Genomic DNA, 27,168 nt, shown 5'->3' with positions numbered 1-27,168 from the left:
AGGTTGTTTTATTCAGTCTGATTCTCGTCTCTCCAGCCTCCACTCTTTTCTCCAAACTCCTCCTCCATTATTTTTTCCTCTTTTCGTCTCCCTCCATTTCTCTTTCTATACCTTTCCTAAAAGGTGTCTGACCCACCAGCCCAGTGCTATAAGTGCATTCTGCTCTATTTGCTTTGTTCCCTGTTACTGATACTGCCTTGAAGATGGAATAAGGAATCATTTCTATGATGGAAGAAATGACTTCAGGGTTTTGTGCATCCCACAATGATCTCCAATACAATCAGTGTCTTGTGTTCTAGAGATGGACAGAGAGAGAGAGAGAGTTTCATGCTAGGTGGATTAACAGTCTTTTTTTCCCTTCTCTTCTCCCCATCTGATCATCATATCTGCATCTGCTCATCCGCCCCTCTCCTCTCCTTCCCTCTCCTCTCTCCTCTCGTTTCCTCTCCTTCCCTCCCCTCTCCTCCCCTCTCCTCTCGTCCCCTCTCCTCTCCTATCCTCTCCTATCCTATCCTCCCCCTCCCCTCTCCTCTCCTTCCCACTCCTCCCCTCCCCTCTCCTCTCCTCTCTTCATCAGGGACTGATGGGATCAGATGGAAAGGCAGGACAGAAGGTATGAAGCACAATCTGATCTGCAACCTCACACACACACACATTGGTGTGGTATATAACATGCAAAGACAAATTTCCTTTTTTTATGCACACACACTCTCCCTTTCTCTCTCTTGCACTAATCCAGCAAGGTAAACAACATGCAAAGACAAACTTTTTAATGCACATTCGCTCAATCTCTCTCTCTCTCTCTCTCTCTCTCTCTCTCTCTCTCTCTCTCTCTCTCTCTCTCTCTCTCTCTCGCGCGCGCGCGCGCTCACACACGCACAGTGTCAATAGTTTCAAAGTCCTCTCCTAAGCCAAGCCCCAGGTCATGTCCTAACAGGTCAACTGAAGCATGCTCTGTCTGATGGCCAGCGTCTATCCCCCAATCCAACTGATGTGCTTCCGCTAAAACCAAATAAGACTCTCCGTCTCAGAGTGAGCGTGCGTCTGGGCGTGCGTCTGGGCGTGCGTCTGGGCGTGCGTCTGGGCGTGCGTCTGGGCGTGCGTCTGAGGGTGCGTCTGGGCGTGCCTCTGGGCGTGCGTCTGGGCGTGCGTCTGGGCGTGCGTCTGGGCGTGTGCTGGCGCTAACGAGGTGCTGAGGAATCTTGTGTGTTGACAGGGAGAGGCGGGGTCAGACGGAACCAAAGGGGAGAAGGTCAGTCTGGGTTTCATCCACCGAGATCACTTCCTGTTTTCATGTTTAATGCAACCTCTCCATTGTACTTGTCGCTCAACGATGTTGTTTTGCTGTGTGTGTGCGTGTGTGTGTGTGTGTGGCGTAGGGCGATCCATGCGCTGTGTGCCCCACTCTGGGAGAATTGCCGACTAATGGAAACTCAGTTCCCATAGCCCTTTCTCTGCTACAGAAGGGGGAAAAAGGCGAATCAGGAGTGGGACCCAAAGGAGAACAGGTTAGTTGCGTGTGTGTGAGCGTGCAAGGGATGTGTGTGTGAGCGTGCAAGGGACGTGTGTGTGTGCACGCAGTGTCCGTGCACGTGGGCATCCGTCCACATGTACTGACGTCAGTTTGACATCCATGTGTGTTGGCGTGTGTGTGCGTGTATGCATGTGCGTGTCCTCTAAATGACAGCCCTCTCGTCTGTGGTCCTTCAGGGAGAGCCTGGGCCTAGTGGACTGGGGGGGCTCCGAGGAGAGAAGGTGAGACAAACAGCAGGGAACCTCAGCGCCGCAAGAACACACACACTCATTAGGGTGTTAAACAGTGGCCTCTGGGTTGTCAGTAGCACACTCGGTTCTCCAGTCGAGAGGGAAATGAACCGGGCAGATCAGTACGCTGCTAAGTGTGGATCCTGCAGGCGTCAGTGCCAGTAGTTGATCCCTCCTGATGTGATGAGAGAGGATAGCTGTGGTGTCTTAATTGTTCCGCTAACATTGTTATAGCTAGTTAGTTATTCCTGGGGTTAAAACAATAGTTACATATTCCTATGGTTACAGAAACAATGGGATATTCCTATGGTTACAGTAATGACTAAATTGCATTTACAGGAATAAGTGGGTACATTCCTATGTATGTTTACTTTAATTTAAAAGGGCATCCCGCTGGATTACTACATGCACCATGTAGTGTGAGGTTCGAATCCAGCCCAGGCCCTCTACCGCATGTCATCCTCTCTCTCTCTCTCTCTCTCTCTCTCTCTCTCTCTCTCTCTCTCTCTCTCTCTCTCTCTCTCTCTCTCTCTCTCTCTCTCTCTCTCTCTCTCCCCCCCCCCCCACGTTCCGTGTCCCCTCTACACTATCCCTATCAACAAATTATAAAGGCAGAAATGCCCCTATAAAGAAATAGTTTAATAACTGGATTTAAAGTACAGTGATAATGGGATATCACTAAAGTTACAGAAATATCGAACTATTTCTGTGGTTCTCTTATCATGGTGCTGTGCTTGTATCCAGGGCAACGCTGGAAGCAAAGGAGCTGATGGAAAAACTGTGAGTACTTTATATTGCATTTACATTTATTCATTTAGCAGACGCTTTTATCCAAAGCGACTTCCAAGAGAGAGCTTTACAAAGTGCATAGGTCACTGATCATAACAACGAGATAGCCACAAAACATTGCGAGTAGCCAAAACATGAAGCACACATTGTGAACAACCAAAATAAGTGCCAAAGGGAAGAACCATAAGAGCATGTAGTTAAACAAGTTACAATTAAACAACATGAACTGCTATAAGTGCAAGTGTACCTGAGGAAAAAGCAAGCAACAATAATAAAAACAATATATCACAGCGAGTACAAAAATTTAAGTCAGTTACCACTAACCACAAGAGCAACAAGTCTCTAAGCAAGAGTCATTATGATCCTTGAGGAAACTAACATCGGGTCAAGCGAACCATTCCTAAGTACCGTTGTACTCCCGGAACAAGTGCGTCTTGAGCCTTTTCTTGAAGGTGGAGAGACAGTCAGTGTCTCTGATGGAGGTGGGGAGTTGATTCCACCACTGGGGGGCCAGACAGGAGAAGAGCTTGTGTTGGGACCGGGCGGTCTTGAGCGGTGGGACCACCAGGCGGTTGTCTGAAGAAGACCGTAGGTGACGGGTGGGGGTGTAAGGCTGCAGGCTGACTTGATGTAGACGGGTGCAGTCCCGTTCACTGCTCGGAAGGTCAATACCAGGGTCTTGAATCTGATACGGGCCATGATAGGTAGCCAGTGGAGAGAGATGAGGAGCGGGGTAACATGGGAGCGTCTGGGTAGATTGTAGACCCCATCTTTGCACAAGCTTATCAGGGAGGCCCCATGGTGACATGTGACCTGTATCCTGTGTGTGTCCAGGGCAAGCATGGACCGAGGGGCCCTGGTGGCAAGGATGGGCAGAAGGGCATCAAGGTTGGCAGTGCTCTCATCAGAAACACATACCATCAGAAACACACACCATCAGAAACACACACCAGGACTCCATCTGAGAATGTTGTGGAGCATTCAGCTCATGTTGTCCTGTTGCCGGGGCAACAGGACAACATGACAACAATGTTTTATTCTGTTGACAGGGAGACGCTGGATTACCTGGTTTAGGCGTTCCTGGTGCCAAGGGAGAGAAGGTAGATGTCTGTCTGTGTGGTGTGTGTGTGTGTGTGTGTCTGCCTGTGTGTGTGTGTGTGTGTGTGTGTGTGTGTGTGTGTGTGTGTGTCTGCCTGCCTGCCTGCCTGCCTGTGTGTGTCTGTCTGTGTATGTGTGTGTGTGTGTCTGTCTGTCTACCATGCTGAGTGTGTGTCTCCCCAGGGTGAGTCATGTGGCACGTGCCAGCCTTCTACCTTGGAGGTGGGCAGTGGGCCGTCCGTCATCAAGGTGCCAGCTGGGGAACCAGGCCACCCAGGGCCCCCGGGCCCCCCCGGACCCTCAGCGGTGGGAGCAGATGGCAAACAGGTCAGGCCCCCTCAGAACCATAAACACACCAGCAGCAAGTTCATTACCGCTGTGTGTTGTACCAAAGCAAACTTAACAAACCATTAGATTGTATTGACGTGGTGATTTAGTCACTGTGGTTGTTCAGAGTCAGAGAATGTTTGTGAAAGTCGATATGTGTCAGATGAGCTAGATGTGTATATGATGGGATGTATTCACTACTTTACTGCAACACGCCACCTACCACAGGATATGATGTCACTGAGCTCTATTTGTCTCCATAACATGGTCAATTCCTCTTCCACCCCCCCACCCCTGATTATACAGTATGAACCTCTGTAGTTGAACAACAGTGGTTTGTACCTGAATGGGTGGAGGTTTGCGCAGAGATGTGTGTGTGTGTGTGTGTGTGTTTTACTGACATTTGTATTCTCTCTCTCCTTCAATGAAGGGTCCACAGGGGTTTTCAGGTGTACAGGGGGAAAAAGTAAGTCACTTTCACAAGTTTTCTTCTGAAAAGGTCGCTGAATAACATTTCAAAGTTCAAACAGCTTGAAGGTCCATGGACGTATCAGAGGACAGAATGTTTCCTGGCCAATCACAGGCCTGGAGGCCAGTTGGCCTATCAGAGGACAGCTGCATTTGATCCAACATCAACTGCAGTACAGTTCTTTGAACTTGGCTAACCTGATTAGTCGAATACATGTTGGGATAATTTGGCACAAACTGGGATTTCCCAGTCTTTGAAGTTTAGCCAGCTATTTTACAAGAGAAACAAGCTAAATTTTTTATGTAATGTACTTTCAGTCTAGCACCCTGTGTGTGATAGTTGGCCTGAAGGGTCACAGCCATGGTGAAATCAGATCACATAAACGGGCGTAATGTGTGGGGTAGTCAGGCTACCTGAAATGTCCAGAGGAGAATCATTCCACCTTAAATAACTCATGGAATAAGCTGACATCTGGGGGGAAATTAGTCCTCTCTGACTAGACAATTGCCCTGGGGATTCACAGACCGCCTTAAATTATACTGTGTCTCCCGGGACCCAGAATATCTGCAGTGAAATCAGGGCACATCAGATTAGAAACCAGATGAGCGGATGTCCCCTGAGTTTTAAGACTACCTTAATTCATGTCATTAAGAGAATTCACTAACCAAGCTTCCACTAGAATTTACTGTCTCTTCTCCTTGGGCATCTTTATGATGTCAGGCTACCTTAAATCCTCTCTAAATACTCTGACATACCATGAGATACAGTGTACTTAACTTAAATTTGAAAATCTTTGGACAGTGTGAATGGAAACTCATAAACAGTGTAGTTGGGTTGAAATATGGAAGGCTTTACTGGAGTTTGTTTTTGATTTGTGCGTGTGTGGGGTTGGATATTGAGGGAGCAGTCATCTATTTCACATCATGTTCTTGCAGTCAGTAAATGAGAACTGTAGCGAGAAAAGCAGTAAGAAATGACTGTGGAGATATCAGATCATATCTGACAATGACAATGTGTTATTGTATGTTGCCAGGGAGACCAGGGTGAGAGGGGAGACCCTGGATTGGATGGTAAACCAGGAGCCCCTGGTCTCTCTGGAGAGACTGGACGCGACGGAACCATCGGACTGAAGGGAGAGAAGGTTTGAAACCATCTGAAACAGACCTGTGTGTCTGAACGCATGAAGAAGGAATGAGTAAAGATCAGTGGTTAGAGCATTTGTGTACAGATCAAGAGGGGTGCAGTTTCAACCCCCCCCCCCCATGGGCTGCATGTCACGTTGGATTCAAGCACCTGCTAAATTAATTTATTATTGTAAATTAGTACAGGGATCTGTTTTTCTTGGGGGGGTTTTGTTCGGTTTTTTTAAAAGGTCACATTAAACTGTTTAAATGACTGCTATAAAACATCTAAATTGATTTGACGAATGCCATATTTGGAAATGCACAGCTAAGGGACCTCCTCCAGCTGTTGTTGTGTTGTTGTCTTGTTCTGTGTTACCCAGGGAGACGCGTGTGACAGCTGTCCGTCTGTCTCTGGGGGCGTGGCTGATGGCACGAGTGTTCCGGGTCAGAAGGGAGAGAGGGGCGATCCAGGCCCCTCTGGGGAGGGCAAGGCTGGCAAACCAGTGAGCCTGCCCCCCTGATACCATCCCTGTCTGTCCCTGATATTACGTTTACATGGGCTTAGCGAGTTAGCACTAGTATATACTGTAAACTTCCGGTCTCCGCACCATGGCGACCAGTATCTAATTCTGTACATCCTGGTAATTGTTGTAGAGCCTTCTAAAAAAACATTGTTGGTCATTGGGCTCTGCACACTCTCTGTTGTCTTATCATGCTTGGAGCCAGATGTCTGCTAAATATTTTTCTCTCTCCTATCAACCTATCAGGGTAAGCCGGGTCTCCCGGGGGTCCAGGGGTCCCTAGGTCCTAAAGGGAGCCAGGTATGACTCCCTTCATATCTTTTAAAAACGGATCACCTTCTAAAGATCTGGGTCTATGTGTATCGAAGACAGTGATTTGTGTGACAAACTCTAATGTCACACTGCCCCCTGTAGGGTGAAGCTGGACCTGCAGGAATTGGTCTTCAAGGCCCACAGGTGAAGAAAAACAAATTCCTCTTGTTTTGCACACCTCTGTCCATCTGGCTTGCATTGACATTTTAGATTCATCACAAGGTATTCTCATAAAATAACACTTTGAGAACAATTGGAGCGCCACTCTAAACTGGGCTATAGGACTGGAATTACACAGGGTCATCTTTGCTTGATGAGGATGAGGGATTCAGTTTCAAGGGTTCAACTGGCTATAAATCTCCAACGCTCTCCAGCAATTATGCTGGTCCTCTCCACTCCCTTTCTGAGGGAATAATTATGAGAAGACATTTTGGATGGCGTTTCTTGAAGGCGACGACATCCAGACCCTTTTGAGAATGTTCTCCTACCCTTGTCTGTAGACAGATTGATTGGATCTCCAACAATTCACTCCATCTGTCTCTTCAAGTTCATTACCTCTTTTGTTGCTCTCTCTCTCTCTCTCTCTCTCTCTCTCTCTCTCTCTCTCTCTCTCTCTCTCTCTCTCTCTCTCTCTCTCTCTCTCTCTCTCTCTCTCTGCCTAGGGCGTGGAGGGGCCAAGAGGCTTGCCAGGAATCACAGTAAGTATATCTCTCTCATAAAACCTCCCTTTTGTTTGGATCTCTTTATCCGGAACCCTCCGGTCGATTCTCTCTCCAGAACCTAACGTGGTTGTTGTCTTGGACAGTACGGTTCATTCTCAGTCTGCTCTCTCTGCTCAGGGATCGTCAGGAGAGAGGGGACTGCCTGGACCTTCTGGACCCGCTGGAGACAAGGTCAAACGCAACCCCATCCACCATGTGTAACAGCACCATGTGTAACAGCACCATGTGTAACAGCACCATGTGTAACAGCACCATATGTAACAGCACCATGTGTAACAGCACCATGTGTAACAGCACCATATGTAACAGCACCATGTGTAACAGCACCATGTGTAACAGCACCATGTGTAACAGCACCATGTGTAACAGCACCATATGTAACAGCACCATGTGTAACAGCACCATGTGTAACAGCACCATATGTAACAGCACCATATGTAACAGCACCATGTGTAACAGCACCATATGTAACAGCACCATGTGTAACAGCACCATATGTAACAGCATCATATGTAACAGCACCATATGTAACAGCACCATATGTAACAGCACCATGTGTAACACCACCATATGTAACAGCACCATATGTAACAGCACCATATGTAACAGCACCATGTGTAACACCACCATATGCAACACCACCATACGTAGCGTTGTAGTGACTGCAGCAACAACGTCCTTCCTTTTTGTTTAGTGGTTTAGTGGCTCATTAAACTGGTGGTACTTAATGAGTACAGTCTGTGTCCTTTGGTGGGGAATTTCCCATTAACTGGTGTGCATGTGCGTGTGTGTGTGTGTGTGTGTGTGTGTGTGTGTGTGTGTGTGCGTGCGTGCGTGTGTCCCCACAGGGTCTCCAAGGAGAGGAGGGCCCTCCTGGTCCACAGGGACCTCTGGGTGCAGGTGTGACAGGACCGCCGGTGAGAGATCTGTGTGTGTGCATGTGTGTGCGTGAGTGTGTGTCTTTAAAAGATAAGAACAGTCATCCTTTATGTGTTTGTTTCCAGGGTAAGGATGGTCTCCCAGGTCCTCAAGGATTCCCAGGAAACAACGGCGTGCCTGTAAGTGAGATCTCTTGGGTATCCTCATTTTGTGTGTGTGTGGATATGTGTAGGTGTGTAGATGTGTGTGTGCATGTGTGTGTAGATGTGTGTGTGTGTGTGTGTGTAGATGTATGTGTGTGTGTGAGACACAGGTGGTATCTTGCCACTCCCTTAATATCAAGGGACTATTTTAATTTCCTTCCTCTGGAACTGTCCTCGATTAAGCCGTAATTTATAACCTAAAGTGGGCCTCAGTCCATAACAGAGTCTGCTCCTATCTCATCTCCTGTCGCCACTCTCTACACTCCTCGCTTCGCCCTGTGAGCACTGCTTTGCAACAAGGACAAACTAATTGTGTGTGTGTGTGTGTGTCTTGCAGGGGGCTGACGGCGCTAAGGGGGACAAGGTAAGTCTAGCGTTGGGAGGAGTTGAAGAGGTGAGGGGGGGCGGTAACAGATGGTAATCAACGGCATTCACACACACACTCCTCAGGGCACAGACAGAGTGGTAGAGGAGGTGACAAGTAGACGAGGGACGTTAAACAGCCTTAAGAGACGTGGGCGAGGGGAGGGGAGGGGAGGGAGGGAGGGAGGGAGGGAGGGAGGGAGGGAGGGAGGGAGGGAGGGAGGGAGGGAGGGAGGGGAGGGGAGGGGAGGGGAGGGGAGGGAGGGATGGAGGGGAGGGATGGAGGGGAGGGAGGGAGGGAGGGAGGGAGGGGAGGGGAGGGGAGGGGGGGGAGGGGAGGGGGGGAGGGGAGGGGGGGGTGGTTGGGGAACTATTATCTACCCCCTCCCCGAGACTCTCTGCTTCAGCCTGTCAAAGAGAGGGATGGATGAGAAGTAGGAAGTGGTTTGGCTGGGAGGAAGAGAGGGCGAGGCTGGCTAAAAGGAGGAAGGACAGAGAGATGCAGCGAGGACAGTATGGGATGAAAGGGTGGAAGGAGGACTGGATGAGAGACAAAGGGATCACATGATCTTACAGATGCTCTGTGTTCCTAAAGTACCCTGTGGTGTAGGCCAATCAGGCAGGGCTCGCAGCTAACTTTTTTCCTCATGTCCCACGGCCGTCCCGAAGTGCAAAATTAACAGTCCCAAACTGAAATTGTCCCATTGACCTGAATTTCAATGTGAATACATACACAATAGAATACACAATTGTCTTTGGGGGGGCTAACATAATTCTTGATGTGGCTGTAATAAAAAAGTTTTTAAAGGTTTGGAAAAAGTTTCGAATGGTTTGGAAAAAATATTTTTCTACAAAAAAGTTTCTAAAGGTAAAGAAATTCAAATAAATCTACCAATGGTTTATGTGGACTTGCAATAATGTTTCCAAAGAAAGGATTCTAAATCTAAATGTGGGGCTGTTTGTGAGTGCGGGGTCAGTGTGGGGCATGTGGGGCTGTTTGTGAGTGCGGGGTCAGTGTGGGGCATGTGGGGCTGTTTGTGAGTGCGGGGTCAGTGTGGGGCATGTGGGGCTGTTTGTGAGTGCGGGGTCAGTGTGGGGCATGTGGGGCTGTTTGTGAGTGCGGGGTCAGTGTGGGGCATGTGGGGCTGTTTGTGAGTGCGGGGTCAGTGTGGGGCATGTGGGGCTGTTTGTGAGTGCGGGGTCAGTGTGGGGCATGTGGGGCTGTTTGTGAGTGCGGGGTCAGTGTGGGGCATGTGGGGCTGTTTGTGAGTGCGGGGTCAGTGTGGGGCATGTGGGGCTGTTTGTGAGTGCGGGGTCAGTGTGGGGCATGTGGGGCTGTTTGTGAGTGTGGGGTCAGTGTGAGGCATGTGGGGCTGTTTGTGAGTGCGGGGTCAGTGTGGGGCATGTGGGGCTGTTTGTGAGTGCGGGGTCAGTGTGGGGCATGTGGGGCTGTTTGTGAGTGCGGGCTCAGTGTGGGGCATGTGGGGCTGTTTGTGAGTGCGGGCTCAGTGTGGGGCATGTGGGGCTGTTTGTGAGTGCGGGGTCAGTGTGGGGCATGTGGGGCTGTTTGTGAGTGCGGGGTCAGTATGGGGCATGTGGGGCTGTTTGTGAGTGCGGGGTCAGTGTGGGGCATGTGGGGCTGTTTGTGAGTGCGGGGTCAGTGTGGGGCATGTGGGGCTGTTTGTGAGTGTGGGGTCAGTGTGGGGCATGTGGGGCTGTTTGTGAGTGCGGGGTCAGTGTGGGGCATGTGGGGCTGTTTGTGAGTGCGGGGTCAGTGTGGGGCATTGACTGGAACATGTGATGTTTATCCAGGGAGAACCAGGAGACTGTAACTGTATCACCCAAACATACACAGGAACCGGTGGCCCTGTGAGTATGGAATGGTCAGATTCTCACACACACTCACACACACACAGAGATCTTCTCAAGTTGTTTTGGGGTTCATCTTCAAAATGATTATCTCTCTACAGGGGGTTCAGATACAGGCTGATTTGCTCTCATGTCAACACGCGCGTACACACACTTCTTTCAAAAGCTTGTTTTAAATTCATCCACAAGATTATTATCTCTCTGCAGGGAACACACGCACACACAGACACACACACACACACACACACACAGACAGACAAACACATCTCTGGTCTTCTCAGCTTCTGAGTTTACCAGTGGTGTTATTTTCTCACTGGAGGGTCTCAGCCTCTTCTGTGCATTGAAGGCCTCTGGATGATCGGTGTGATGCTGTGCTCTGAGTTTGACTGTTCTTGCCTTGCAGGGAGCGCCAGGAACAGCAGGGGGCAACCCGTGGCAGCCCGGCCCTCAGGTCTCTGCCAGAGCCGTCCGTCTGTCTCAAAGAAATACACAAGAGAGTTGTATGAATAAGGAAAATAAATGTTTTGATCTTTGTGTGTGTGTGTGACAGGGACCCCCAGGACCTCCAGGTCCCCCTGGTCCTCCAGGGGTCCAGGGCTTCCACGGCAACGCAGGACCCCAGGTAAGACTTGGGAGCGGTGGGGCGGGGGGTAGCTGGTGGCCGGGCTGGGACTGGCTTGGGTTGCTGAGGGCTACAGTTGCATTAAAAACACATAGGCAACATGTGCTTTACTGAACATACACATATGGATAGTGATTGGATACCACAGTGTGAATAGAGAATCCTATGGTGCAATAACAGTTATTGTTACTGTGTATTGGTCGTTAATCCTTTAGGTGCAGTTCATAACTAAACTTGATGAATTAATTAAATGTTAAGCAGCCTTACTAACTCTAGTGGGAGGCTTCTGGGGACGAGGGTGTAGAGGTTAGATCCTTCAAACTAATTATTATAGTGCTGCGTCGATATTATGGAGAGTCCAAATGTTTGTCACTCGATAGTTTCATCAGGAAACAAAGAGTAAGCTTTAAAGACCAGCCAGATTGTGTGATCAAAACACCCTATTTCCCTAATCAAGACGTCTTATCACACACTGATCTGTGATTGGTCTTTAACTCGGTCATGTGTTCACATCTCAACAAATGGACGGTTTGGAAAAAATCAACCGTACTCAAACTGGACTGAGCACATACCAGGTAAAGACGCAAGTGATTGGCCATTTATGTGACGCCCCTAACCATTGGTGGAAATGGGATATGGCTAGCCTGAGATTGGCTACAAACCAATTCAACCTCAGTTCCTTCTTTCAGGGTATCCCTGGCAACGACGGGGTGCCAGGGCAACCGGGTCAGCCCGGGACCATCGTAAGTAACCAGTCAGAGGAGAGAGGTTGAAGGCTGTTCTGAACCACTGACTTGGGGTCAGATGTTAAGCTCCTCTGGTAGGTCTTCAGCAGGCTCAGTCCAGTGAGAAAACTGACCCTAGGTCTGTGGTTCAGGGCAACCTCCAGCCAATCAGTGAGGAGACGAGAAGGGGGTGGCGTCTGAGGACAGTTCTGCAGCTTTCTGATTAGCCGATGCAGGAATGGGAGGAGCTTGGTGGGTAGGAGAGGTCTGGGATAGGAGAGGAGCAGTCTGGGAACTCAGGCTGTTAGTTCTTTTTTTAAAGGAGAGACACTTTGGGGGGAGTTAAAACTAATAACGCACAGCACATTCGGGTTGACCAGCTACACACAGACACATACACACACACTTCCTGTTGGCATGGTCCCCAGCAGCCTGTGTGTAATGGTGTGAGTCTCGACTCGAGGGTGAATCACAGAGCTGCTTGCTGTGTTTAGCCCTATAGGGGGGTTAGGCTGAGTGGTTAGGCTACAGTAAGTCTTAGATGTGCTGCTGGCAACACTACTCCCTGAGACAGTATTTTCCACACCACTGGGATCTTGCCCAGCTCATACACACACACTCACACACACACACACACACACACACATTCACACAGACACACACACACACACACACACTAAAATGGCTCCAATCCTGACTTTGGCAGACAGACCCACCAACTCCTCCTCAGCTCTGTAAACCTGCATGTTATATGTCAATGGACTCAAGGATTCAAACCTTTTTCAAACTGGTTTTCATTCAAACTTTTAACCTTATTCAGCTAAATAGAAAAAAGCAAAAAAGAGGATGGATTTTTAAACAAGTAAAAAAAAAAAGACACCTATTTATTTGAACAAATTAACTAAAGAGCAAACCGGTAGGACTATTCCATATTGACATATAATTCTTCAGCTAGCCTCAATGAGTTTGCCTGTAATGCAGAAAGCCTTTTTCTAACCTACCTAATTGCATTTGTCATGCTGTGTAAAGAAAGCTTTTTTATTAACAGCAGTTTAAACAGTCAGTGGGTCTTAGATGACCCGGGAACAGGCTGGGCGCAGCTGACAGGTTTCATTTGTGTGTGTGTGTGTGTGTGTGTGTGTGTGTGTGTGTGTGTGTGTGTGTGTGTGTGTGTGTGTGTGTGTGTGTGTGTGTGTGTGTGTGTGTGTGTGTGTGTGTGTGTGTGTGTGTGTGTGTGTGTGTGTGTGTGAGGAGCCAACTGCTAATGTGGACTGCCTGGTGGGCTGCTGTGAGTGTAAAGGGAGACAACTATTCAGACCACCCTGTTTGAGAACCTCAACGCCACTATCTATGGCGTGTGTGTGTGTGTGTGTGCGGGTACTGTATGCGTGTGGGTTTCATTTTTCATACATTACCACATGCAACTCTCTGAACTTTCCATTCAGCCAGCCCTGAAAATCGTGCAATTTTACTGCACTCAGATAGACAGTAAAAGTGGGCATAAATCAATTTCTTCCATGTCTTGACAGCAGGTTTGCGTGAGTTCACTGGAACAGAACCAATTAGACTAAGCATCTTTGCCTGTTTCGGTCAATCCGATGCCAGTATTATGGAATATATGAGCCAACAGGGGTTAGCAATAAGTGAAACCATGACTACGATAGTCATGGAAACCAGAGAGCTGGATGTGGGATTATAATGTGTTTCTGTGTAGTACAGTAATACACTGTGTTACCTAAAAAGAAATTGGTGTTATCAGCACTGAGCGATGTGGTCGGTGCTCTGAGTTTCTCAGGGCCTTCCAGGGCACGTCGCTGTGCCTCAGCGTGGCAGACACATGTTCATTCCGCCTTCACAGACTTCACAAACAGCACCTTGGCCTTCTGCAAACAGACAAACATAACGCAGATGGTGTTTTGTTTGAAATATTTCTTTGTATTGCGATCTCTGCCAGCATCTTGTGACTGTAGGTTCCATGGAGAGTCCGATGGAGAAGGTCATGGGGGTTGCCTGACACTCAGGGAGGAATGTATGGTGTCTGAGAGTTGCATTCAAGACACACTCACATTTACATTCAGGCTTTTAGACACATTTATCCAAAGCCCCAAAAAGAAATTGTGCACAAGTGCGACAGGTAATTGCTCTACTCAACCAGAGCATGAGGCCAAAATAATTGTCCGTCATGCCCGTATGGTCACTACAACATCCTCAACATATCTTGAGGACCACATTGTGTACATTTTCATGAATCAATTGAAGCATACGAAATGCCTGAATATGACCCTGTCTCTGGAAACTTCAGGAATCTGTCCTTCCTGCCTTGTATGAGTGACTGATCTGACTAGACTACCGTACTGGTAGGAAGGCCTAAGTGATGTTTATTATGACACCACAGTCACCTATCCAGTCAGATCAGTGATTATGCATAAGGAAGTGAAGGGCGAAGGGAGAGATTCATGGATTTGATACGGAACAGGCCCACAGGGTGCAGTGATACATCACTCTCAGACACCCTGTTTTGTTCTAGTAGCTGGTCAGTTACACAAACTGTCCATAGGTCTGGGGCTGGTGAAGGTGACTTTGAATGCAACCCTGACAGTCAGTCGTTTTTCATTCTCGAGAGGTCTCTCCTTTCTCGCAGAGACGGCTGATCTCCATGACTCGATAGGTGGAAGCAGCTAGCCACTAAGCCCAACTGGCCGCAGTCGGCCATGTTGCTTTCACCCATCCAGCTCTGTTAGGTCAGGTCCGCTGCAGCCCAAGTGGACATGCGCTCACTGCTGCCGCGTGGAGGAAGGAGAGACAGACAGCTGGGTCTTTATAGCGCGTCAGTCCTCTGCTGTCTGCGGTAGAGCACGCTCTCGTCCTTAAGAGGAAACTCGACTGTCGACGTCAGGGTTGAAATCGAATTCTAACCATTTGTGGCGATCGTGGAGGACTGTGTATTGATTGATGTCAACTTCCCCCCCCCACTTTCCCCTGTAGCCCCCCATCCCTCCGCACCTCCTGTTGCCTCAGGACCCCCCAGACGATAAGGTGAGCTGCCCGGCAACACAGATGCACCGTGGGAACGCTTTATCCCGTTGCATCATGGGATTATATTAACTTGAATGAACTGCGTGCGGCTGTGTGTGCACGTGTGTGTGCGTGTGCCACAGGAGCCTTGTACAGACTGCACCCAGGGCTTGCCAGGGGTACCAGGCGTGGTTGGCACCAAGGGGGAGAAAGGCGACCAGGGCAAGCCAGCTGTCACTCCCCTGGATGGCTGTGAGAGGGTGAGAGATTGAACTGGGAAAGTGTGTGTGTGTGTGTGTGTACACGGGGGGGGGGGGGGGGGGGGTTGATTTATCTGCGCATTGCGCATCAACAGATACGATGTGTGGAAATGACTGTTGTATCCTCGAGATCGTACGTGATTCTAGCGCCTCTCGATGAATCATGCTCCGCACTTGGAGGTAAAGCATCTGGATGGATGTGAGGTACATGGTCCGTGTGTGGTGCCATGCATCCAGAGTGAGAGCGGCTCATTCGCAGTGCCTGGACGGGCACGGCACTGGAGATGGGAGCTCTGGAGGTGTGCTTGTGGTTTGAGCCCTTACTCCTCTGTGAGGGTCCTTGGCGTAGTCCGTCCGGCTGATGTGACTGTGTATCGTGTGAGAGATGTAGTCGTGCTTTCTGACTCTGTCCTTTCTGTGCTCAGTGTTTCCAGAGACTGCAGAGTGAGGAGGCCGTCCAAGCTCCGGTAAGACACCGTACACACGTTATTACAGTGACACTCACTGCACGTGACACACACACACACACATTTACTTTCTTCTCTCCCCTGTGTGTGTCAGACCACCACGAACAGCGCTCCCCCCCCCTGTCCTGGAGTACCAGGACATCCAGGAAGTCCAGGACAACCAGGAGAGGCGGTATGTGTGTGTGTATGCTTGTTGGAATATGTGTTTTTGTGTGTATGATTTTTGGAGTGTGTGTGTGTGTGTGTGTGTCTAATGGTGAAGCCAAAAATATATAATTTTTGAGAAAGCTTCAAAAGAAAATAATTCTTCAAATGCGCAAACCTAAGTCTTCTGAGACACAAACAAGCTATTTTCTCTCAGCTATTACCTGTTACAGCACTGTACCGTAGCTCTGTCTCTCTGCTGTACTTCAAACACCACGTATGCACCGCTGAGCAGCACAGGGAATATATCCTCTACTGTCAAACAAGGACAGTTACAAATTTTCCGGGACATCCAGAATTATGGGTGATTTTGATTTGTCCCGTCAAGGACAGCTCCAGTCCCGTATTCCAATCACAGCCTCGCCGGCCAATAATAGGCTACTGTAAAAGCGCCAAAACTCACACAAACGCCAAGCAAGTACAGTAGTGGTTTGACAAAATTACACTGAAATTAGTAGGTTTATGGTTTGGCTAATGAAACCTTGCGATTTCCATTAATGTTGGTCACCTGGAAGAAAGTGTCCCTCATTTGGGGTTGAGGAAGTTGGCAACCCTAGTTACATCTCCAGCGTCCCCTCGTGTCTTCTCTTTGTCAATTGTCCTCTGTCCCTTTGTCTCCTTCCAGGGCACTCCGGGTCAAAGGGGTCAGGCAGGACAGCCAGGGGGCATGGTGAGTCATCGCATTCACACAACACATCACTACACAACACTACACTACACAACACAGTACCAGAGCACTGAAGGCCTTAATCCTGCCCCTTAGGCCGAGGGTTGTGATCATTCATTCTGTTTCACGCTGTGAAGACATCACTTCCTTTTCTGCCTCTAAGTGGGTTTGGTTAGACGCTGGTCCAGTCAAGTGGAGTTTTAATCAAACACAAATGCGTTCCTGTTTATCGTGTGTGAGAGACTGCCATGCCTTACCGAAGCGTCTAAACTCCCCGGTTGTGTTGAGACACACGTCAGCCATGTGTTTCTGCAGCTCCCAGCTAGCGGGTCATCGGATTGTGTTTGCATGAGCGTACTGAGGGGGGGAAAGGCAGGATCCTTTTTTTAATAGGTTTGGAACGGACCCTGTGGTTTTGTGTGTTCATTGTGTCTCAAAGATTCCACTGATCGTTCTAGATGAAAAGACTGCATGCTTCCCCTTTTGTGAATCCACAGAGCTCCCTAGTGGTCGCGTACAGAATTACATGCACTTCTGCTTGAGGAGTGCAAACTTTTGAAACCACAATCCCACTTTCAGTCTTGTCTTTGTTTTAGACATGTGAGACTATCAGATCATCATCTAATGTCTCTCTCTCTCTCTCTCTCTCTCTCTCCCTGTCCGCAGGGCCCTCCGGGATTCCCTGGTCCTCAAGGGTCGTCAGGTTTACCCGTGAGTTTGCACTTCTCCTCTTTTTTCCACTCTCTCTCCCTGGCCCCCGGCCCTCTTTTCATAAGCCTCTCTGTCTGAAACGCTATCTCCAAAGCTAGGAACAAGTCTGAACCCTCCCCCTTTAAACGAGTGTGTCTCGTCCCAACAGACCTGATAGTGCTCGTTCTACCAGCCCCTCTCTCTCTCTCTCTCTCTCTCTCTCTCTCTCTCTCTCTCTCTGCTTTGCGTTAATGAAAGTTCTCTCAGATGAGGAAACGATTCCATTGTCTCTCCAGTTGTTCAATTATTCCTCCTGTCTAAGTGATGGAGAGTGTTGCCGTGGTGAAGACAGAGGCCCTACTTCCCCTCATAAGAATCTATTGTGTTAGCAGAATGAAGTCAGGAATGGATGAACTGACGGGGATCTGCGTGCAATCTATTTAGAAAGCGGTCGTGTTTAATGCCAGGTGTGCCTTACACGTGCGTGTGTGTGGGGAAGGGGGGGGGGGTTCTCTGTGTGTGTGTAGTGTGTCTGTGTGTGTGTGTGTGTGTGTGTGTGTGTGGGCCTGTGTGTGTGTGTGTTTGTGTGGGTCTGTGTGTGTGTGTGGGCCTGTGTGTGTGTGTGTGGGTCTGTGTGTGTGTGTGGGTCTGTGGATCTGTGTGTGTGTGTTGGACAGTGTGTGTGTGTGTGTGTGTGTGTGTGTGGGGGGGGGGGGTCTGTGTGTGTGTGTGGGCGTGTGCGCGCACGCGTGTGGGTCTGCTGCTTTCTCTCTCTCTCTTTTATTGCACATATTCAACTTTCTTTAATTTAGTCTTTGATCACAGAGTAGCAGCTGACAGTTTTTTACCCCAACTCAGCACTCAGCATAAATCATCCGAGATGAATCTCTTCTGAATTGTGCTCTGTGCTGGGCGGAGGAAGAGATAGATGGGAGCGAGAGATGGAGAAAGAGAAGGGAAGAGAGCGCTATGGAGATCGATTATCTTTAAAAATGGATGAATGCGCCAGTCAGTCAGAGGGAGCTGGGCTGAGTGGGGCTGTTGTGTCCCGGTCATGGATCCGGCCTCCCCTCCCAAGACCCATAGAGAGCCCCCTCACAGCAACCAAGGACGCCTTCTCAGAACCAGACAGACGGAGTCAAAGACGGACCATCCCCGGGGGAAAACGTAAAGGCCAGACCACTGTCTCTCTCATCCAGTATTGACCGGGCCTCTGCCTTAGAAGGACCGCGTGCGTGCTGGCGTGCGATCAGGGCGGGCGGTTTCGTGTACGGCCGTGCGCGCACGTTTGGACGTCACGGTGACATTTTCGTCTCGTCCTCCTCTCTTTCATCCCCTCTCTCTCACTGTCTGTCTTCAGGGTCAGCAGGGCGAGAGAGGGTCCCCTGGACTTCCAGGCTTGAAGGGAGAGCATGTGAGTGTCACACGGCCGAGTACATTAACCTAAACCCCCAGACAGACTGACCACATGTGTAGATGACATCTCTGACCATGTTCTCTCCCTGGTGTTGTGTTCCCCAGGGGCCTCCAGGGACTTCTGGGTACCCGGGCTCTATGGGCCCACCTGGACTTCCTGTAAGATCCCCCACGTCATTGTCACATCACATGAATCTAGCTGGGGTTACCCTGGTGCCCTTGCGGTTTAAAGTCGATCAAGATGGCTGGATAGATGGATGGTTGTATTGATGGATGGTTATATGGATGAATGGATGGATGAAGATACTGCCCACGTTGTTATGAATGGATGGATAGATAGATAGATAGATAGATGGGTGGATGAGTGGATGGATGGATGGATGGATATATGGATGTAGAAACTGACCATGTTTGTTTTGTCAGGGTTTGAAGGGTGAGAGAGGAAACACAGGAAGTGCTGGACAGAAAGGCGAATCGGTAAGCACCACCAGCAACACTCATCAGCCAATGAAGTACCTCCAAACCCAACACCTGACCAACACCAAAACCCACTTAAAACCAACACGACAACACTGTACCTTGATTTTAAATGTACTTACGTTAGTACCAGAACCGATAGACCAAGATGTGATTGTGTTCCCCTTCCTGTCTGTTACAGGGTTCTGCAGGGAACCCAGGGTACCAGGGCCAGGCTGGCCTGGCGGTCAGTGTTCTCTTCACTCTATCTACATTCTTTTAAGGGGTTCTAGAGTCTTTCCATGTTGTTTCTGACTGTGGATGTTTCATGCTGTGTGTCCCTCTTAGGGACCCAAGGGAGACACAGGGCTGGCAGGATCCGCAGGAACCAAGGGAGATCAGGTACCTGAGGTTTATGGCTCAGATGGTAAACACACACCACACACACACACACACATGCTAACCTGTTCCTTACTGTGTCTCTCTCTAGGGTTTCCAAGGCCAGCCAGGGTTCCCAGGACCTCAGGTGAGTAAATACTATCAAAGCAGAATCATCTCTGTGTGTGCTCCGTGTTGAACTTCAATCTGTACTGTGTGTGTTTGGTGTGTGTTTCCATCTGTACTGTGTGTGTTTGGTGTGTGTTTCTACCTGTAATGTGTGTGTTTACAGGGGCCTCCAGGACCCCCTGGTAAAACAGGAAGAGAGGGCCCCCCGGGCCCCAAGGCCGACAAGGTGGGACTAGCTGCTTTTGGATAAACAAGCACTTGAATACTTGATAAATACTTGGCTGTATTGATGTTATAATATGGACTAAACACCCCCCTATATATTTATTTCCCTCTGTGTCTCTCCCCCTCTGTGTCTCTCCCCCTCTGTGTCTCTCCCCCTCTGTGTCTCTCTCCCTCTGTGTCTCTCTCCCTCTGTGTCTCTCCCGCTCTGTGTCTCTCCCCCTCTGTGTCTCTCCCCCTCTGTGTCTCTCCCGCTCTGTGTCTCTCCCCCTCTGTGTCTCTCCCCCTCTGTGTCTCTCCCCCTCTGTGTCTCTCTCCCTCTGTGTCTCTCCCCCTCTGTGTCTCTCTCCCTCTGTGTCTCTCCCCCTCTGTTTCTCTCCCCCTTTGTGTCTCTTTCCCTCTGTGTCTCTCTCCCTCTGTGTCTCTTCCCCTTTGTGTCTCTCCCCCTCTGTGTCTCTCTCCCTCTGTGTCTCTCCCCTTCTGTGTCTCTCCCCCTCTGTGTCTCTCCCCCTCTGTGTGTCTCTCCCCCTCTGTGTGTCTCTCCCCCTCTGTGTGTCTCTCCCTCTGTGTCTCTCCCCCTCTGTGTGTCTCTCCCAGGGTAATAATGGAGCTGCAGGGCCCCAGGGCTCCCAGGGTCCCTCTGGGTCTCCCGGATCTCCAGGCATGATGGTACGTCTGGCTGGTTGCGTGGCTAGCCGGCTAGACGTCTGGCTAGTTGTGTGGCTAGCCGGCTGGACGTCTGGCTGGTTGGGTGGCTAGCTGGCTGGCCTTCTGGCTAGTTGTGTGGCTAGCCGGCTGGCCGTCTGGCTGGTTGTGTGGCTAGCCGGCTGGACGTCTGGCTGGTTGTGTGGCTAGCAGGCTGGACGTCTGGCTGGTTGGGTGGCTGGCTGGATGGTTATGTTGCTGATCTGCTGGCTGGCTAGGTGGTCTATAGGTGTTTGTGAGATTGTTCATGTGAAGACCCTCACCTCTCAAGCCACACCTGTCTCCTGTGACTGTATAGGGACCCCCTGGCATCGAAGGTCTGGATGGTAAAGATGGCAAACCAGGCATGCCGGTAAGAGTGGCCTCACACACACACACACACACACACACACACAGCTGTGCCGCATCACAGTCTCTTAAAGCCTTTCTGCACTGGTTTCATCACAGTATTCTCTCTCTCTCTCCCTCCCTCTTTTTTTCTCTTTCTCCCTCCCTCCCTCTTTCTCTCTCTCTCTCTCCCTCCTCCCTCCCTCTCTCCCTCCCTCCCTCCCTCCCTCCCTCTCTCTCTCTCAGGGCGAGCCAGGATCTGTAGGACCTCCTGGACCTCGAGGAATCCCAGTGAGTGTTGTCCCAGTCACAGACGAGTCAGTCTAGTCATCTCTGCAGAGAGGGAGAGCTCCATGACTCATCCTAGATATGCACAGCAGGACAGCAAAAAACACAGCCGCTTGGAAGAGTATTCCATGTAGATGTTGATCTCCTCAGACAGATCATCTTCCTCTGATTAATATCATCTATCCAAAGTCAAGTGGGTGGTGCGTGTGCAGGGGGGGATTTGTGTGTGTGTGTGAACACGCGTGTGTGTTGATCTGGACCTCAGGCAGTCTCCATCCTTTTTCCGAGATGCTTCCCTCATTACCTATGCTCATTTATTCCAAGATCGTTATCTCCCATTCCAGCATGTCACTGAGACATGTACAACTAATAGACACTGATGAAGCTAGAACTAAACCTTGCACTATGTCTCTCACACACACACACACACACACACAGTTAACCTGACTCTGTTTTCAGTGTAGTCTGTCAGAATGCCGATGTTGTTGTATTCTGTGGTTCTGAGGATTCAGGGCTCATGGCCTAGTGAGATTCACGCATGTTTAACTGTAGTTGCTCTGATTTGTCTTCCCAGGGTTTTAAAGGGAAGACGGGTCATGTCGGCTTCCCTGGACTGAAGGTCAGTTACGAGAGCACTTCTCCTCCCTCTCTTCCTTTCTCTCTCGCTCTCGCTCATAACTCATTCAGTTTGATGCTGCAGCGGATCTAGACAGATGAGATGTCGAAAGGCGTTTGGATAGAAAGGTATGCACCCGTGTTTTGATTTCAAATCTGATCTCTTGTCTTCCCTTCCCCACCACCTTCTCCTACATTGCCCTTTCCTCTCCTTCATCCTCCTCCCCTCCTGTCCTCTCCTTCATCCTCCTCCCCTCCTCCCCTCTCCTCCTCCTCCTCTCCTCCCAGGGTGACGCAGGGCCTGTAGGTCCACCTGGTGTAGCCGGACGGCCAGGTTTGGAGGTCAGTTGACCACAACCTCCACCGCAGTCCACCGCACTCTCTCAACCCTGTACATTACGAGTACACATTATATACAGCATGTCCCCGTACAGCATGACAGAGACTGACCTTGACGTGCGTTGCCTTGTCAGGGTGACCAGGGGACCCCCGGGGCTCAGGGTCGACCCGGTCCCTCCGGACATGTGGTGAGTCCATGACCTTTGACCTTTAGCTGCGTGGGAAGCACGGGGATGAAGGCGTGTCTGTGTTTGGTTCAGGTGTTCAGGTGTCCAGTCAGTGTTAACGGGGGATTGTTCTGTCTTTGTAGGGACCTCCAGGGCCTGTCGGACCGGCTGGACCTGCAGGAGTGACCGGGGAGGTGAGAGGAGATGCTGCTACTGCCTCACACGGCTGCTGGTCCCATCTCTCACTCATTTACATTTACATTTAGTCATTTTAGCAGACGCTCTTATCCAGAGCGACTTACAGTAAGTACAGGACATTCTCCCCGAGGCAAGTAGGGACACAACGTCATTTTTCACGGCCGGGAATCGAGACGGCAACCTTCTGATTAATAGCCCAACTCCCTAACCGCTCAGCCATCTGACCCCCTCACTCAGCTAACACTAGTCTCTCTCTCTCTTCCTGTCTGTGTCTCTTTCTCTTCCTGTCTGGCCCCCTCTCTTTCTCTCTCTCTTTCTCTGTCTCTTCATGTCTCTCTCTCTTCCTGTCTGTCTGTCTGTCTCTGTCTTCCTGTCTGTCTCTCTCCAGGGTATTAAGGGGGAAAAGGGCCAGGCAGGAGAGAGGGGGTTGCCAGGCATGGGAGGCTCTCCAGGACCCCCGGTCACCCAGGACAGATGGTCAGTACCCATGATGCATCAGATCAGATCTGCACGTTATCCTCCATTATGTTAGCATCTCTGTTGTTACACCTCTCTCCCTCTCCTCTCTCTCTCTCTCATCTCTCTCTCTCTCTCTCTCTCTCTCTCTCTCTCTCTCTCTCTCTCTCTCTCTCCTCTCTCTCTCTCTCTCTCTCTCTCTCCTCTCTCTCTCTCTCTCTCTCTCTCTCTCTCTCTCTCTCTCTCTCTCTCTCTATCTATCTCTCTCTCTCTCAGGGAGAGCCAGGCAGCGATGGGCCTGCTGGGAAAGATGTAAGCAGTGCTTCAGATATTCAATTTCTCATAATAATAGTAATTATCATCATCATAATTATCATCATGTACTCTACTATAAACTGCTATCCATTTCCATTTACAGGGGTCACCTGGTCAACCAGGAGAGAATGGACAACATGGGCAGAAAGTAAGAATTCTGCCTGTCTGTCTGCCTTCCTGTCTGTCTGCCTGTCCGTCTGTTTGCCTGTCTGCCTGTCTGTCTGTCTGCCTGTCAGTCTGATGAATGCAGGTCAAAGAGAAGGAGCTTATCTTCTGAAGCTCCCAATGCTGACGTCCTGTCCCTCTGGTCTGCGTCCAGCGCCATGTGCTGAACACGCTCTGCTGCTTCTGCCTGATCAGCACACTCACTTAACACAGTCATCAGTTCACCAACCCCCCGTCGACCCCTCTCCTCCAAAGTCCCCCCCCCACACATCAACCCCCCCCCCCCAAACCCTCGATAAGAGCACAGCTATTCCCACTGTGCTCCCTAGAGCTCACTCCAGTCAGTGGATATTGTGATAGCATTATAGCTACAAGGGGAGAATAACTCTATTAGCTGTAAAGGGGGCGATTGCTGGATGAGACTATCAGTCATGCTGGCAGGATAGCGTTGTCAGGCCTTTTAGCTTCGGAGACAGGATAAGAAAAGAGACACAACGCCCTGCTTCCTCTCTCTCTCATCAGCCTGCGTCCGGTGGTGACTGGTGAACATTAGCCCTTCATTATGGCCAGCTGTGTCCTTCATAAATCACTGTCTCTCTTAAAGGCCTGTTTGCGGGGGCCCTGTGGGAGTGTTTACCGAGACGTGATTGGCTGCTTCGCTGTTTATCATGGTGTGAAGGGTGAAACAGGGTGAAGCCGTTTCACCCTGTGGCCGGTTAGGGCCTGGTTCCACTCTGAAACAACGCACCCTTTATTGTCTCCTCATCTGAGTTACTTTCACTGTTTTGAGGAAGAAGGTGACGACTCGCCACGGTCGTTTGTAGAGATTCAACTTTCAGAGATTCGGTGTGTAACATCCTCACTTTCCTCTCCTTCCCTCGCAGGGCGAGGCGGGGGCCGCAGGGCAGAGGGGGTCCCCTGGGGAGCGAGGCCGCCCTGGACCCCCTGGAGGGGGCTACTCCTCAAGGATTCGGGGCCCATGCCTGGCCCAGTGGGACCCAGGGGAGAGAGGGGGACCCCGGGCTCCCCAGGCCCATCCGGAGGCCCCGGACCTTCAGGGACACCTGGACAAGACGTGAGTCCCTACCCTGGCATGTGGCTTTACCCTGGCATGTGTCTCTCTTCCCTGTGAGGAATGGATTGCGCCCGTTTTTTTTTGGGGGGGGGGGGGGGTCATCCGAAGAAAGCCTTCTGTTCCTATGATGTCATAGTTCTATCTCTCTCCCTCTGTCTCAGGCGATAGTCAACTATGACGACATCAAGAGCTACATCCGCCAGCAGGTCATCAAGATATTTGATGGTGAGCCTCCTGACGTGTCTCTGGGATTTGGGGTGTTTCTGTCTGTGTTGTGTGTGTTTCTTATTGTGTCACATGTCCTCACTGTGTACCTCCCCTCTCTCCCTCCCCCCTCCAGAGAGAATGGCCTACTACCTGTCCCGTATGCAGGTGCCGGAGTCGGTAGCGTCACCTGGCCGCCCCGGGCCCCCGGGGAAGGATGGGACCCCTGGGAGACCGGGCTCCACAGGGGCCCCTGGACTTCCAGGTCAGATCGGCCGTGAGGGCAGGCAGGGACCAGTGGGCCCCGTTGGTGAGTCACTCCCTGTTAAAACCTCTCCTGAACACAGCCACATGAAATTATAACATTGCATTACTGTAGGCCTACCTATAGTTAAACATGCACAGTAATACGCCAACCTCACTACTACTCATCTCCGACCTCACTGCTTCTCCAAGGTCCCCGTGGGCCCCATGGAGTGAAGGGAGATAAGGGTGTTGGAGAGATGGGAGATTCAGGCCCTCCTGGTGCCCCAGGTAAGAACCAGACCTCTGTGGGCTCTCTAGACGGTTCCTAACCGTACACAACTTCCAGAGAGCTAGTCCGGCATACATACTCACTATCATGTCTACTTCACGACAGGAAGTAGGTAAGCACTTACTTCCTGTCCTGGAACCATGCCTGTGCAGCGTCAACGCCTTCGTTTCATCCTCTTCTGCCTGTTCTGCTCCCCCTCCCTACAGGAGTACCCGGGCCCCCAGGTTATGGTAAGATGGGGCCCACAGGCCCCATGGGACAGCAGGGGGTCCCTGGAGTGTCTGGCCCCCCAGGAACGTCAGGCCACTCAGGGAAGGATGGCAGGTGTAACCCCTCTGACTGTATGACTCGCCAAGTGGAGTACAACCCCAAGGGCCCTATGAAAGGGCCCTACTAGAGAGAGAGAGAGAGAGAGAGAGAGAGAGAGAGAGAGAGAGAGAGAGAGAGAGAGAGAGAGAGAGAGAGAGAGAGAGAGAGAGAGAGAGAGAGAGAGAGAGAGAGAGAGAGAGGAGAGAGAGAGAGAGAGAGAGAGAGAGAGAGAGAGAGAGAGAGAGAGAGAGAGAGAGAGAGAGAGAAGGGGTGGATTGAGGAGAAACTGAAGAGCGAAGAGAGACCAAGCCTAAGACCATTTTGATAGCTACGGTTCATTTCTTGATTCCACAAAGAAATAAAAGCAAGAGCACCAAAAAATAAAATAATCGCCCACAGGCCTTTTCTTACAGCTGTAGACGTCTCTAACTGTGCAGAAACAAGCATGAGTCCAGTGGGAAGGAGTCCACTCAGATAGAGCAGAGCTCAGAGCTTCTCTCCTTTGTGACCCCAGATCAGATCTGTAACTCACGATTCCCTGTGATGTGCTTTCTTTCATCATTCTTCACATCCCTTTGGCTAGAACTGTCTGAATATGTTTCATAAGTCTGCGTGGGCTTAGTTTTCTCTTGAACAACCACCTAGAAGCTTGTTTGGTACTAGAAAAACTACCTACTACTTCATAATTCTTGTACTCGTTCTGATTGATTAATGTGCCCGTGGGAGTATTTGGCAGCTGCTCTGTTCACCATTGCTTGTGTCTGAATGTCATAGATGGTGCTCTGCTTTGCATCCTTTACTGATCTTCCTTTTTCATTCCACCCAAATCCAAATTTAGTGTCATTGATATGCTTGAATATAGTGTTGACTAAGTATTCTCTATATGAGACTGGCAAAAACATCTGCATGTATACCTGCTTTCCCCACCAAACCAGAGAGCCTGTTTTGTATATATTTATATTTATATATAGCTGCTTTTGATAATTTTTGGAGAAAAAACATTATTGGCGTCAACATGGCTTACCTTTGGTTTGTTTTTGTCTAATGTCAAAAATCTGTCACAATGCAAGGTGGTACCATGTTGGTCAAGGTTTTTAAGCTTTTAAAGTGAAATCTGTAAAAAAAATAAAAATAATTATCAAGCGTCAATGTCGCTTTTATTTGTAATTTTTCAAACTGGTCCAAAACCCTTGTTACTGTACCAAGCTCACTGAAAAGACCTGGAACCTTTTCCTACATAAACAAGCATGTTCTTTCCCAAACCCAAACTTGAGTCCTTCAACAGAGCTGGTTCTGCAGGTGCTACAGATCAGATGACCACTAAGGTTGAACGTTGTTTTCAGAGTAAGGGATACTCACATAAATACTCTGTGTTTTAATGTCGCCATTCATCTGTTATTCATCTGCCTATTCCTGTACCTGCTGCGTGCATGTCATGTTTTTACTACATTCCCTAATCCAGCATCTGTTCTCAGACCTGTGCGACGCGTGTGACTGTACGTGTCTGTTTGTGAGCTTGTGTATGTTTGTGTTGCCATCTTCATGCCATTTTACGTCCAAGATTTTTTGTATCGATCTTTTTAGAAAAGGAGCTAATAAAGAATTTTTAAGCAGAAATGTGTTGTGGTCTTTAGTGAACAATGACGTAATGGCCCGAGTAACCTCCCGTACCACATCGCTCCTCTTTAAAGATGTCTGACGATCAGAGAAGCAGCAGCTTTGGGAACATGAGATTTTATTACCCACCAGAGCTACCTGAATGGATTCTGCCACAGGGTA

General features: G+C 49.8%; 1 protein-coding gene across 5 annotated transcripts in view; it reads left to right on the top strand.

Moving 5' to 3' along the window:
• col16a1 (collagen, type XVI, alpha 1) overlaps positions 1-24,821 on the top strand; it is a 49,150-nt gene extending 24,329 nt beyond the window's left edge. For 4 of the 5 annotated variants that reach the window (XM_062445885.1, XM_062445882.1, XM_062445884.1 and 1 more), the window contains 48 exons: positions 578-613; positions 1,217-1,252; positions 1,380-1,508; positions 1,711-1,755; positions 2,509-2,544; positions 3,388-3,441; positions 3,603-3,653; positions 3,835-3,978; positions 4,409-4,444; positions 5,481-5,588; positions 5,952-6,074; positions 6,339-6,392; positions 6,507-6,548; positions 7,067-7,102; positions 7,244-7,297; positions 7,975-8,043; positions 8,131-8,184; positions 8,546-8,572; positions 10,384-10,440; positions 10,844-10,891; positions 10,991-11,062; positions 11,752-11,805; positions 14,773-14,823; positions 14,946-15,062; positions 15,488-15,529; positions 15,624-15,701; positions 16,359-16,403; positions 17,067-17,111; positions 18,451-18,504; positions 18,612-18,665; positions 18,930-18,983; positions 19,165-19,209; positions 19,311-19,364; positions 19,453-19,488; positions 19,633-19,695; positions 20,289-20,360; positions 20,695-20,748; positions 20,970-21,014; positions 21,586-21,630; positions 21,915-21,968; positions 22,100-22,153; positions 22,276-22,326; positions 22,719-22,807; positions 23,063-23,098; positions 23,205-23,249; positions 24,151-24,341; positions 24,503-24,566; positions 24,682-24,821. In XM_062445885.1, coding sequence (XP_062301869.1) covers positions 578-613; positions 1,217-1,252; positions 1,380-1,508; positions 1,711-1,755; positions 2,509-2,544; positions 3,388-3,441; positions 3,603-3,653; positions 3,835-3,978; positions 4,409-4,444; positions 5,481-5,588; positions 5,952-6,074; positions 6,339-6,392; positions 6,507-6,548; positions 7,067-7,102; positions 7,244-7,297; positions 7,975-8,043; positions 8,131-8,184; positions 8,546-8,572; positions 10,384-10,440; positions 10,844-10,891; positions 10,991-11,062; positions 11,752-11,805; positions 14,773-14,823; positions 14,946-15,062; positions 15,488-15,529; positions 15,624-15,701; positions 16,359-16,403; positions 17,067-17,111; positions 18,451-18,504; positions 18,612-18,665; positions 18,930-18,983; positions 19,165-19,209; positions 19,311-19,364; positions 19,453-19,488; positions 19,633-19,695; positions 20,289-20,360; positions 20,695-20,748; positions 20,970-21,014; positions 21,586-21,630; positions 21,915-21,968; positions 22,100-22,153; positions 22,276-22,326; positions 22,719-22,807; positions 23,063-23,098; positions 23,205-23,249; positions 24,151-24,341; positions 24,503-24,519 — 2,856 coding nt within the window. In that variant the 3' untranslated portion in view covers positions 24,520-24,566; positions 24,682-24,821. The remainder of the gene's footprint in view (positions 1-577; positions 614-1,216; positions 1,253-1,379; positions 1,509-1,710; positions 1,756-2,508; positions 2,545-3,387; positions 3,442-3,602; positions 3,654-3,834; positions 3,979-4,408; positions 4,445-5,480; positions 5,589-5,951; positions 6,075-6,338; positions 6,393-6,506; positions 6,549-7,066; positions 7,103-7,243; positions 7,298-7,974; positions 8,044-8,130; positions 8,185-8,545; positions 8,573-10,383; positions 10,441-10,843; positions 10,892-10,990; positions 11,063-11,751; positions 11,806-14,772; positions 14,824-14,945; positions 15,063-15,487; positions 15,530-15,623; positions 15,702-16,358; positions 16,404-17,066; positions 17,112-18,450; positions 18,505-18,611; positions 18,666-18,929; positions 18,984-19,164; positions 19,210-19,310; positions 19,365-19,452; positions 19,489-19,632; positions 19,696-20,288; positions 20,361-20,694; positions 20,749-20,969; positions 21,015-21,585; positions 21,631-21,914; positions 21,969-22,099; positions 22,154-22,275; positions 22,327-22,718; positions 22,808-23,062; positions 23,099-23,204; positions 23,250-24,150; positions 24,342-24,502; positions 24,567-24,681) is intronic. The other variant, XM_062445886.1, reaches the window with a different exon arrangement.
• The last annotated feature ends 2,347 nt before the right edge of the window (positions 24,822-27,168 follow it).

The sequence above is a fragment of the Osmerus eperlanus genome, chromosome 20, assembly GCF_963692335.1.
Source record: "Osmerus eperlanus chromosome 20, fOsmEpe2.1, whole genome shotgun sequence".
Taxonomy (NCBI): Eukaryota; Metazoa; Chordata; class Actinopteri; order Osmeriformes; family Osmeridae; genus Osmerus; species Osmerus eperlanus.
Note: the sequence above shows the minus strand (reverse complement) of the source record. Positions and strands in the feature narration are given on the sequence as shown.